Source organism: Hemicordylus capensis, chromosome 2 (genome assembly GCF_027244095.1).
Source record: "Hemicordylus capensis ecotype Gifberg chromosome 2, rHemCap1.1.pri, whole genome shotgun sequence".
NCBI classification, from domain to species: Eukaryota; Metazoa; Chordata; class Lepidosauria; order Squamata; family Cordylidae; genus Hemicordylus; species Hemicordylus capensis.
In genome coordinates, this window is record NC_069658.1 from 95,948,374 (window position 1) to 95,961,930 (window position 13,557).

Below are 13,557 nucleotides of genomic sequence, written 5' to 3' on the forward strand. Positions count from 1 at the left end.
CATATTACATCCCACCCCATCCCCTTTAACTATACATTGAAGAGAACCCCATTATTTAAGATGCTGGCTAAGACGACAATGGAATTAAAGATTCAGCAGAAGCTGCACAATTGGTTCGATGTTGAACCGGTTCAGTTCAACATCGAACCATGGCTCAATGCCAAGCTGAACCCACCCACACCGTTTCAGCTCAACATCAGACCGAACTCTGCTGGCCTTTAGGAGGAAGTTTTCAAGCTTTTCTGGTAAATTTTGAATTTTCTTTTTGTATTTATCCCCTCCAAGGGGCATCTCTGAAGCCACAGGGGTTGTCCTCTGGAGGTACCCCTCCTCCCACAGGCCTCCATTATTGCTCAAATCGCCCTGTTTGGGCTGTTTTTGGCCTGTTCCGGGCCTCACCCCCATTGTGACAGCTATTTGGAGGCCGCCACACATGCCCAATGGTTCAGGCCATGCAGAGGCCCTCGGGGAGAGGAGGAACCTCCAGAGAGCCCTCCATGCCCTCGGAGAAGCCCACTGGAGGGGGTAAGTTAAAAAAAAAGTTAATTGTTTTTCACCAAAAAAGTTCTCAACTCTCCCCCCCCCAACTGGGGTGGGTGGGTTTCAAGGGGGTGCTGGACCGAACTGGCCCTGTCTGGTTCAGGTCCAGTTCATACACAAACTGAACCGGGCCAGACGGTTTTATGCACACCTCTAACAGTGGCAGGCTGTTCCTTATCCAGGCAGAGGCTTCCTTGCTTCACTGATCTTCTTGGCCTCCAGAAATTTTCTGTTTTCCAAAAATGTGTCCCTAAGGACTATGTAATCTTCAGGGACATATTTATGGGTGTTAAAGAGCACCTCTGACTCTGAGGGAAGAAGAGATTGTTCCCCCAGCTTGTGCAGTTGAACTCTGAATTACTAAACACCATGGTGGCACTTTACACACCATGCCTCTACATGTTTAGTGAGATGTCAACCACTGACTTCTAATTTATTTCCAGGCACAATTAAAAGCACTGTTTTTTGACCTGCTTTACAGAGCCGGAAGGAAAGTATCTGGAAAGTATCTGTTCCCATGTGAACTTGTACATACTTTGAGATATTAAAGAACACCTTACATCAGATGTTCTTTCCTGCACAGATTAGATGGGTGTTGACTGAAGACAGGGCTTTCTATGTGGTGATATTCCAGTTTAAGAATGCCCTCCTCAAAAACACTCACATGGCATCTAATCTAACAACTCCTGGGAAATAGATGAAGATAATTTGATTTGTGTTATATATTGATTTTAATTTATTCTTTTAACATTACTATGAACACAATTCTCACAAGTTAAAAGATTTTGTAAAGATCTTGGACATCTTATGAAAGGGACATTGAACTTTCCATGTATAATCACCACTTTGTCACACCTGAAATGTATGGCTAAGCAATAGGAATGAATAACAGGTTCACATGGGAACAGCATATCACATTACTGACTGATGATGTGTGTGTCACTCTGAGGGGATGTTGAGATTTTTTAAACAAATAAAATGAATGTGGCTGAATAAAATAAATGTGTGCTCTAGCAACACAGCTGCTTTCTAAATTTTTATTTTTTATTTGTGCTTGCTGAACATGTATATGTTCAATTCTATTTCTTTATAATACTATTTTCAATAATAATGATTAATTTTACAATACTTCTCCTGATCTACTCTGATTGTTAACATATGTAGCATATATGCCTTGAAAATCCTGTTTTCTTCTTTGCTTTTGGCATTTTCCAAACACTCTCTAGGTTTGCTTTCTTAATATAAGACATTTTAACTCCCTCCGTACAAAATGTCTATACGAATAATCATTTTTACTGTTTCATTTTGGATTTCTATTGCAGAAAGGCTTTTTCTTTTCCTCTACTCTACCAGGTTTCATTCCCTGCCACCTTTATTTCATTCTGTTTTGGTCTGTTAATGTTTCACTTCAGGATTACTTTTAAGTTTTTTCCATATCACTGCCTTTGCTCTAGATTTCACTCCCCTTTATTTAAGTTTATGCTTTGTTGAACTGCCTATACATTTCTTCTTCTTCTTCTTCTTTTTTAAAGTTGCATTTATACAATGCTTCTTTGGGTTTCTGTTCACTATACTGTACACAGCTTCTACACTGTTATTGGTATTTTACCAAAAATTTACTTTCAAACAACTCACCATTCTATTTTAGAAATGTGTGGCTATTGTTTCTTCTTTTTCACATAGCTTTGTGTCAGCTTTTAGTGGACTAATTTTAGCACCTGGTAACTGAACTGAAACTGAACATATTTTTCTCCTCATCACCACCTTTGGGGAGTATGTGAACACTCTTTTATACTCCCTCCCCCTTCACTTAATGTATTTGATTAAATTAGTGGTTCTTTCTCTTCAATAAAAGCTTTGTTGTCAACCATTTTCCTCTTGCATTTTTCTATTTTTACATTCCTATTCATGTCTTTATTTTTTCCTTACTACATTTATTGTTATAAATAATTGTTGCTCAATTAACTTGTTTTTTAATATGTCAGGACCTTTCCCCCTTCCCTTCTTTTGAAAGTCATTCTGCTGTATTCCACCTCAATTTTAGAGAAAAGAACTTGGTCCAGACCTATTTTGTATACTAGCTAATGAGCATATTTAGTATATAAATCAGGCCTGGTCTGTAACAGACCCATCTCTCTCTAGCTTTTTGGACCAACTTTCTGCATCAATTTTCCCTCAGTATTCCTCTTTCCCCCTTCTGATGAAAAACTGAGTAGAATGCATAGACAAGTGGAACCATTTTGCTCAGCCTCTCTCTTCACCATCCCCTGATAATTATAGAGGTCAAATTAAAAAAAAAGTAAAGATTTGAAATGTTAAAATTTTTCAAAAAACCAACACACATTTGCACCACAAATCTCCGAGGTCTCTTCCCCACCACATTCACTTTCTCTTGGTCTTCTGCAGCAAATGGTCCAGCCACACACAGAAAATCCACTTGGGTGGACTGATAGTTGTATGTGATCATACAGGTGGAATAAAAATGTATAGTGTATAGACAACACTATGGAAGCTGTGCATGCACCCAGCTCTTATTATATTATTTGCCTTTCAATAGGGATTGGAATGAAAAGAATGTGATAAGAAGATATTAACATTCAAAGAGAAAAGCAATTAAAACTGCTTTCCATCCCAGTCAGATTCTGGGGGGTCCATGAATAAGGTTTTCTATGAATCCTACTATGTCCTCCAATAGTCAAAGGAATGTGCATGCAGCAGAGAACACTTAATTATAATCTGAAGTTTAACAACCTTCCAAACTTGAAGGGGGGGGGGACCTGCCTGTTGTATACAAAATTCTATTCCTCTGATGTTTATTGAGAAAAACATTTCCCCAGCTAATCAATGAAATCTACAAACTTGCTATTCCATTAAAAAAAAAAAAATCAAAAGCTGAGATTTCAGATTTTGGAAGAAGGCAGGAAATTCCATTAGATCCTGCAACACCATAATGCTATCAAGACCACATGGTTTCTAGTTCTTTGTTACTAACAGGTCCAAAAATAAGATTGTCCATGCTGTTAGTTTAGCATGTACACTAGTATTAGTATAGCATGTAAGCTTCCCATGCGATTAGTTTAAAAAATAAATAAATAATAAATAGCAACTTACTGGCACACAAGACTCTCCTCCAAGTGACCATGCAGGGAGTTATTTGCAAACTGGAAACATCTCCTACCTGGAGATGCCAGGGATACTTCAGACCTTCTGCATGAAAAGCTTGTGCTCTACTACTGAGCTACAATCCCATCCCCATCTCACTTTTGGTTTTTTGATAGGTCATTACAGAAGAAGTAACGTTAGCAGGTCAGGGGGCTGTTATAGGGGAAGGGGACTTGGAAATCTAATATCTGTTTCCCCTTCTGGCTGTCCTGCCAGCTCTTTGACCTTGGGAAGCAGTGCCAACCACCCTTGGAACCTCACCTTGCTCCTCTATAATGCCAGGTCGGTCCAGAATAAATCAGAAACCATCCATGCTTGGTTCTGGTTGAAGGTGCCGACCTTGTATGTATTACAGAGACCTGGCTGGGTGAGGCTGGGGGCCCAGGGTGGTCCCAGCTTCTCCCTCCAGGGTACTCTGTTGAGGAGTGGGTGGGGGACCGTGGACAGAGAAGTGAAGTGTCTGTGGTCTATATGAATAACCTTTCCCTTACCAGGATCTCTGTTAGAATGTTGGACCATATCGAATGTGTGTACTTAAGTCTGGGGACCAGGGATAGACTGGGACTTCTGTTGGTGTACTGATTGCCCCGCCGCTCAACGGAATCTCTAACTGAGCTGACGGACTTGGTCTTGGACTTGGTGTTGAGGGACTTCAAGGTTTACTTTGGGACTGATTTGACCGGGGCGGCTCAGGAGTTCATAGCGGCCATGACGACTATGGGCCTATCCCAAGTGGTCTCAGGGCTGACACACATTGCTGGTCACATGCTTGATTTGGTCTTCAACTCAGATTAGGATGGTGATCTGTGGGTGGGGAATCCTGTGATTTCCCCATTGTCATGGATGGACCACCATATGGTTAAGGTTGGGCTCACAATCACTTCCCACCATCACAAGGGCGAGGGACCTATTAGGATGGTCTGCCCGAGAAGGTTATTGGATCCAATAGGATTTCAAGAAGCCTTGAAGGGATTTAGTTTTGGCTCTGCTGGTGATCCTGTTGATTCCCTGGTGGAGAACTGGAACAGCAAACTCACCGGGGCAGTAGACATGATTGCTCCAAAGTGTCCTCTCTGACCCACTATTCAAAACTGGCCCCTCGGTATACGGAAGAACTATGGGGGCTGAAGCGGTGAGGTAGACGATAGGAATGCAAGTGGAGAAAGACTCGGCTTGAATCTGACAGATTGCAAAAGAGAGCTCATTTGAAGACCTATGCTCAGGCGATACGTGCGGCAAAGAAGCGATTCTTTTCTGCCCGTATTGCATCCGCAAGTTCACGTCCGGCGGAGTTGTCCAGGGTTGTGAGAGGGCTAGTATGTGCCCCTCCTCCCTTGAATCAGAATCTAGAACCATTGAGTATCCGCTGTTATGTGTTTAATAAATTCTTTGTGGAAAAAAATTCTTGTATTTGGGCCTCTGTCTCCACAATTACTTCAGTGTCTGATGTGGAGGTGTCCAGCAACTCCTCTTGTGTGGTTAGGTTGTATGAGTTCCAGTTTGTGACTCCTGTGGATGTGGACAAGCTGATTGGAATGGTGCGGCCTACCACCTGTTCTCTTGACCCTTGTCTGACATGGCTTATACTATCTGGCAGGGAAGTTGTTGTAGAAGGCCTGGTAGAGAGTATAAATGCGTCTCTGAGGGAAGGTAGGATGCCTCCTAGTCTTAAGGAGGCAATTATTAGACTGCTTCTGAAGAAGCCTACCTTGGATCCCTCAGAGCTGAGTAACTACAGGCCTGTCTCCAACCGTCCGTGGTTGGGCAAGGTAATTGAGAGTGTGGTGGCCTCAGAGCTGCAGTCTTGGAAGAAACGGATTATCTAGACCCATTTCAAACTGGCTTCTGGGCTGGCTACGGGGTGGAGACTGCTTTGGTCGGCCTGATGGATGATCTCCAATTGGCAAATGACAGAGGAGTGTGATTCTGTTGGTCCTTTTGGACCTCTCGGCGGCTTTCGATACTATTGACCATAGTCTCCTTCTGGAGCCTCTGAGAGGGTTGGGAAGTGAGAGGCACTGCTCTGCAGTGGTTCCGCTCCTACCTCTTGGGCAAGTTCCAGATGGTGTCCCTTGGCGACTGCTGTTCTTCAAAATCTGAACTTTTGTATGGTGTCCTTTAGGGCTCCGTATTGTCTCTGATGTTGTTCAACATCTACATTAAACTGCTGGGAGAGATCATCAGGAGATTTGGTGCAGAGTGTTATCAGTATGCTGATGACACCCACATCTATTTCTCCATGTCAGCATCATTGGGAGAGAGCATAACCTCCCTAAATGCCTGTCTGGAGTCGGTAATGGGCTGGATGAGGGATAATAAACTGAGATTGAATCCAAATAAGTTGGAGGTACTCATTGTGAGGGGTCAAAAATCGGGAGACGATTTTGATCTGCCAGTTCAGGATGGGGCCACACTTCCCCAGAAGGAACAGGTATGCAGTCTTGGGGTGCTTCTGGATCTGAGTCTCTCCCTGCTGTCCCAAGTTGAGGCAGTGGCCAGAGGTGCCTTCTATCAGCTTTGGCTGATACGTCAGCTGCTTGTTTCTTGAGATAGGTGACCTCAAAACAGTGGTACATCTGCTGGTAACCTCTAGACTGGATTACTGTAATGAGCTCTATGTGGGGCTGCCCTTGTACGTAATCCGGAAACTACAGGTGGTTCAGAATGCGGCAGCCAGGCTGGTCTCTGGATCATCTAGGAGAGACCATATTACTTCTGTATTGAAGGAGTTACACTGGTTGCCGATATGTTTCCGGGCAAAATACAAAGTGTTAGTTATAACCTATAAAGCCCTAAACAGCTTGGGCCCTGGATATTTAAGAGAACATCTTCTTCGTCATGAACCCCATTGCCCATTGAGATCACCAGGAGAGGTCCATCTGTACTTGCCACCGGCTCGTCTGGTGGCTACTCAGGGACGGGCCTTCTCCGTTGCTGCCCCGAGGCTTTGGAATGCGCTCCCTAGTGAAATAAGAGCCTCCCCATCTCTGACAATTTTTTTAAAGTCTTTAAAGAAGCATCTGTTCACCCAGGCTTTTAACTGATACTATTTTGATTGTTTTTAATGTTGTTTTAGAATATTGTTTTAAATTTTTTAAAATTGTTGTATTTTAAATTTCTTGTTTTTGTTTTTAATTAATGTTTTAATGTTTTAATCTTGTTGTAAACTGCCCAGAGATGTAAGTTTTGGGCAGTACAGAAATATGCTAAATAAATAAATAAATAAATAAATAAATAAATAAATAAATAAATAAATAAATGGGCCACAAATTGCTAAAATATTTGGGTAGGAGGTTAGAAAAGTAAATGTGTAGACTAGTAACTTTTGAATATTTTTTCCACAAGGTTGCACTAACACAAGTGGGCAAAGGAGATACATGGAGAGAGAGAGAGAGAGAGAGAGAGAGAGTACACACACACACAGAGAGCCCTGCTGGATCAGGCCTAAGGCCTCTGTAGTCCAGCATCTTGTTTCACACAGAGGCCCACCATATGTCTCTGAGAAGCACAAAGGCAAGAAGTGAGAGCATGCTCTCTCTCTTGCTGTTGCTCCCCAGCAACTGGTATTTATAGGCATCTTGCCTATAGCCACTAGTCTAGTAGCCACTGATAGACCTGTTCTCCATGAATTTGTTTGAGCCCTTTTTATATCCATCCAACCTAGTGGCCATCACCACATCTCATGGCAGAGATTTCCATAGATTAATTATGTGTTGTGTGAAAAAGTATTTCCTTTTGTGGTCCTAAATTTCCTGGCCTTCAGTTTAATGGAATGACCCTTAGTTCTAGTGTTGTGAGAGATGGAGAAAAAAATTCTCTCTGTCCACTCTCTCTGCTTCATGCATAATTGTACAGTTGTCCCTTGCCAACCAATATCAACAGATCCCCCTGCCCCCTCAGAAATCACCCCCCAATCACCTTTTTTTAAAAAAACCTCACCAAACCACAGATACTCGGTTGCAGTTGGCGAAGGTGGTCACAATTTCCCCGACGTGGATACTCAAATCCGCAATTGGGAAAACCGCAATTAGCAAGGGATGGCTGTATATCATGTCTTCCTCTAGTCACCTCTTTTCCAAACTAAAAAGCCCCAGATGCTCTAGCCTTGCCTCATAAGGAAGATATTCCAGGACCCTGATCATCTTGGTTGCCATCTTCTGCATCTTTTCCAGTTCTACAATGTCCTTCTTAAGATACGATGACCAGAACTGTATGCAGTAGTCCAAATGTGGCTGCACCATAGATTTGTATAAGGGCATTTTAATATCAACAATGTTATTTACAGTCTCCTTCCTAATGATCCCTAGCATGGAATCTGCCTTTTTCAAAGCTGCCACGCACAGAGTTGACACTTTCAATGAGCTGTCCACCATGACCCCAAGATGTCCCTCCTGTCACTGACAGCTCAGACCCCATCAGTGTATATGTGAAGTTGGTGTTTTTTGCCCCAGTACGCATCATTTCACACTTGCTTACAGTTTAGAGTACCCATTCTTGTCACCCAGTTCTTCAGCCTCCAAACCTGAGAAGCTCAGTTCTGGAGCGGGTATATGCTTAGTATCCTCCACCGTGAAGACAGATGCAAAGAACGCATTCAGCTTCTCTGAAATCTCCTTATCCTCCTTAATAATCTCTTGCATAATCTAAGGGTCCACCTGAATATATACTAGCTATATGCTCCTCAAACTCTCTTTTTGCATCTCTTATTGTCTCCTTGCATTTATGTTCTTTTCTGTTCTCTACATTAGGGAAGGACTTCCATTTTCTTAAGGAAGTCTTCTTCCCTTTTATAGCTTCCCTGATTCTACTTGTTAGCCATGCTGGTGTCATCCTGAACTTGGTGGTACCTTTCCTCCTTCTTGGTATACATTCCAACTGAGCTTCTAGGACTGCGATTTTAAATAAGGTCCATGCTTTCTGGAATGATGACCCTCCTAACTTTCCCTTTCAGCTTCCTTTTTACCAGCCCCCTCATTTTTGAGAAGTTTCCTCTTCTGTCTTGGACTTCCTTAGCAGTGCTCCACTCGCATATAAGCTGAATTGGTTCACATTATGGTCATTGTTAACCAATGGTTCTACAACTCTGACATCTTGCACCAGGTCCTGGGCACCACACACAATTAAGTACAAGGTTGCCTTCTTTCTGGTTGGTTCTGTGATCAACTATTCTAAGGCACAGTCATTTAGCATGTCTAGATGCTAATCCTCCCTGCCAATGCTCATATGTGAATTTGCCCAGTCTATGTGAGGGTAATTGAAGTCTCCCATTATTACAGCTCTGTCTCTCTTTGACACCTCTCTATTTGTTTCAACAACTCTAGGTTACTCTCAGCGTTTTGATCTAGAGGGCAATAGAATGCTCCTAGTTACACATTTCCTTTAGCAATAGCAATAGCAATAGCACTTACATTTATATACCGCTCTATAGCTGGAAGCTCTCTAAGCGGTTTACAATGATTTAGCATATTGCCCCCCAACATTCTGAGTACTCATTTTACCGACCTCGGAAGGATGGAAGGCTGAGTCAACCTTGAGCCCCTTGGTCAGGATCGAACTTGCAACCTTCTGGTTACAGGGTGGCAGTTTTACCACTGTGCCACCAGGGGCTCATTTGTATTGTCACCCATGATGATTTCGTGGAAGACCAATCCTAGGTTTTCTAGCTTGTTGAAAACCCCCTAGGTTTTCTAGCTTGTTGGATTCTATCCCTTCTTTAATATACAGTGCTGCTGCATTCTCAGTCCTCCCTCTCTATCCTTTCTGTAGCGTTTGTATCCAGGAATAACAATGTCCCACTGGTTCTCACCAGAGAACACCCATAGTAACATTATATATACGATATCATGCCAAAAATATTGTTCTGTTGTGCAAACTGGACAGCTTGTGCAGCAATTGCTTCCACCTTTACCATGGACACTGAAAATAGTAAGAAGTCAATTACTTAAGAAATAAGAGTCAATGTGTGCTGAGGTGGTCAGAATTTGAGGACTGTGGAGGTCATCTTTACACTGGCTGTTACTAACACTGTCAATGCAAACATTCCACAGGAACATCAACAACAAAAGGAAAAGGAAAGGAAATTACTCACCAACAAATTCTGGTGTTCCAAAAATGTTCTTAAACTCATTACTAAAGTCTATTTTGTGTGCCAAGCCGAAGTCAATGATCTTGATACGAGGTTTTGGTACATTTCTATCCAGCAGCATTATGTTCTCAGGCTTTGAAAGAAAAACAATATTTGTATATGAACAGTTGCAAAGTACAGCATCAGTTTAGAAAAGGATCTTTTTTTCAGAAAACTATTAAAAATCATGTATTCCAAGCACCTCCAAACTGCAACACCTCTTCTTGAAATGTCTCTGTGGTTCTCTTCTAAAGTAAATTGAAGTCTGACGACATTATATGCTTTATACTGTACATACTGTGTGTGTGTGTGAGCACACGTGCGCGTGCGCGCGCACACACACACAAAGTTGCACACATTATAACTGCTGTGAGAAAACACAGGTTGCAACCTGACTGAGGTAGGATTCTCAGTTGCACATACATGATTCATTTCTATGCACACTTTACATGTTTGCTGCAGGAAAACATCAGTGGCCAGGTTCAGATGAAACAGGAAACCATGGTTTCCCACCATGATAACTATTTCTGGAAAGTTATAAGCTCGCAAACCCCCTTATCTGGTTCTGTGTTGAGCTGGCATCTCGGCTGTGGAATGCCACCAACCTGGGAGAGCTTTGAGGTCCAGTAGTCAGAACCTTGGTTAGCACCAAGCAGGATCACAGGAGCTGGATATGGCAACATTAATGGAATGTTGCTCTAGCAGCTTCTTAGAGCAGACTGCCAGCTTTTAAGGCTGCTGCCCAGACAGAGTGACTTGACCCTACCCTTTTCCTAGAAAAGCAACTACTTCTAAAGGGGTATTGCATAATTGCATAAGCACTGGCTCCAGCAATGCTGGGGGTCCTCTGCTAATATTGATAGGTCCTTCAGGGAACTCCTCTGAGAGGAAGGATAAAAGAGGGCTGTGTGCTTGGGTTGTGGTGGAGGTGTTAGCTTGGGTCCCCTGGTGTCTGTGTGTGGAAAGCATCACAGCAGCAAGTAGCATCTGGGGCCTTGATCATAGGTTCCTCCCACCTCATCTTATCCCATGGGATCTGCATCTTATCCTCCAAGTAGTCCTGACACTCCCCCTCCCCTCTCAAAGTGAATGCTTTTCCTTTTGTTTTATTTTAAGAATAAACTGCAGTTCTGCATTATGAATGTGGAAATTCAGTTTGTTAGACAACTTGAGCTAGAAGAAGCCAGAATTATCAAATCATGGTTTGACATACGGGCTTATTCTAATCGTTAAAATTAGATAGTTAAAACTGAAGTTTCCTAAGTTCATATGCATCATGGAGCTGCGTTTTGTTTCTTAAGAGTGAAAGCAGAAGGTTTCCAGACTCTCTCTCAGGAGGAAGTCACCTTAACTGGCGCAGTGGGGAAATGCTTGACTAACAAGCAGAAGGCTGCCGGTTTGAATCCCTGCTGGTATGTTTCCCGGACTATGGGGAACACCTATATTGGGCAGCAGCGATATAGGAAGATGCTGAAGGCATCATTTCATATTGTGTGGGAGGAGGCAATGGTAAACCCCTCCTGTATGCTACCAAAGTAAATCACAGGGCTCTGTGGGTGCCAAGAGTCAATATCGACTTGATGGCACACTTTACATTTTACCTCATAGGAGGAGCGGGAAAGTGCACAAACCTGTGGCTCTCAAGGATCTTTCTCATATTAGGAAATCATAACTGAAAGCCAGTCTTAGTAAAACCAGTGTTTCCTACAGTAATCTTAAAGCACAGAGATTCCATGAGACTTCTCCTCTTCAAAACAATAAATCACATCAACATTGAGGGATTTGTTTTGGATATTGTAGGTCTAAAAGACACTTTATATAATGTAGCATATCTAATTTAAATTCTAACCAACATACCTTGAGATCGAAGTGTGCAATTTGCAGAGAGTGCAGATAGTTAACACCATTAAGAATTTGCTTGAGAAACTCAGTGGCCTCTTCTTCAGTCAAAGATTCCTTTTCAGCTAAAAAATCAAAGAGTTCTCCTCCTGCAACACTGTGAATAGGAGCAGAAATTATTGACAAACACTTTAACCTATTGAGTTTTTTAAGCTTAAGGATTTGACACAGCAGGGAAATGACTTGACTATATATTATATATAGAAATATATATTATTGTATACAGAGTGAGGCTTGAAATGAATGGAACATGCAGGGCTTTCCTACATGTCACACTACATGCAAGATACAGCACATGTCTGGACACTGAACACTTAACCACTGCTACTGACTATATTATGAGCCACCTAATGGCACAGCAGGGAAGCAACCTGTCTAGAGAGCAGGAGGCTGTTGGTTCGAATGTCCACTAGTGTGTTTCCCAGAATATGGGAAACTCCTTTATTGGGCAGCAGTGATAAAGGAAGGGGCTGAAAGGTATCATCTCATACTGCATGGGAGATAGCAATGGTAAATCCCTCCTGTATTCTACCAAAGAAAACCACAGGGCTCTGTGGTGTCCAAGAGTCAACACTGACTCAACGACACACTTTACTTTACAGCTATATTAGGAGAGGGTATCAATTCTTAAGCTTTCTGTATAAAATCTAAACACAGACATTGCCAATTCAGTTATGTTTATATTTTACAACTGTTCAGTCTGCTCAGTGCATTGCGGACCTGTAAACATTCTAGGAAGATGCCGTATACCAAGTCAGACCATTAGTCCATCTAGCTCAGTATTGCCTACATAGGCTGACAGCAGCTTTTCCAAGGTTGCAGGCAAGAGTCTCTCTCAGCCCTATCTTGGAGATGCCAGGGAGGGAATTTGGAACTTCAAATGCTATTCCCAGAGCGGTCCCATCACCTAAGGGGAATATTTTACAGTGCTCACATGTCTCCCATTCAAATGCAAACCACAGCTGACCCTGCTTAGCAAAGGGAACAATTCATGCTTAATACCACAAGACCAGCTCTCCAGGTTTTAGATATTTTATGGTTTCTATAAAATGTTGCTGCTACTAATGCATTTTTTCTAGCTGAATTGTATAGACAATTTAAGTAATCAAACAACAAAACTAATTCAGGAATTTTAAAACAAGTTTTAAATGATTTTAAAAATCATTTAGGGAATTATTTTTGAACAACAGGAAGCTAAAATTTAGCAAGTCTGCTTTGATAGCCATGAAACAACACAGTTATACATATCTTGATTTTTCTCCCTTTGGAGACTGATTTTATTGAACTGAAACAGCAAACCATTTGTGGATTGCAATTTTATTGGCAAACACAGTAACTAATCTATATACACAAATAAGGAACCAATGTTTGTGCAAAGGGCTTATTTTAAATACACTTACCACATGTTTTGACCTTAAATAGAAAACCCTAGGATCAGGGGAGTAGCAAGGTTAGAGTGGGCCCAGAGACAAGATTTTAAAATGTCCCCCGCCCCCGAAAATCAGCTCATGAAGTAAAGAAATCTTAAATGAGTCTGAATAGTGCTAACAAAAATTTGTAAAATTTAAATATATCTCCTATGTGCCACAACAGAACATCATCCTAAATTATTTTTTAAAAGGTTTTTTAAATTGTGGACAATGCAAGTTATTTAATGGTACTAGAGAAAGACATGCTGTTCTGGTAGCTCCAGGTCTTAACATTCACATCAGTTTTGGAGGATGAATACAACTGAAGGAAGCCAGGGTGGGTGCGCAGCTGTGGGAGTCAGTCATGTGACTTGCCTCTGGGGGCCCCCCAAGGCATTTGGCCCCCAGACAACTGTCTCCCCT

At 42.0% G+C, this 13,557-nt stretch overlaps 1 protein-coding gene across 6 annotated transcripts in view; it reads right to left on the reverse strand.

The window, feature by feature from the left end:
- Window positions 1–13,557, reverse strand: part of DAPK1 (death associated protein kinase 1) — a 157,476-nt gene that overhangs the window by 55,964 nt on the left and 87,955 nt on the right. For all 6 annotated transcript variants that reach the window (XM_053292217.1, XM_053292215.1, XM_053292214.1 and 3 more), the window contains 2 exons: window positions 11,684–11,822; window positions 9,791–9,920 (listed from right to left, as the gene is read on the reverse strand). In XM_053292217.1, coding sequence (XP_053148192.1) covers window positions 9,791–9,920; window positions 11,684–11,822 — 269 coding nt within the window. The remainder of the gene's footprint in view (window positions 1–9,790; window positions 9,921–11,683; window positions 11,823–13,557) is intronic.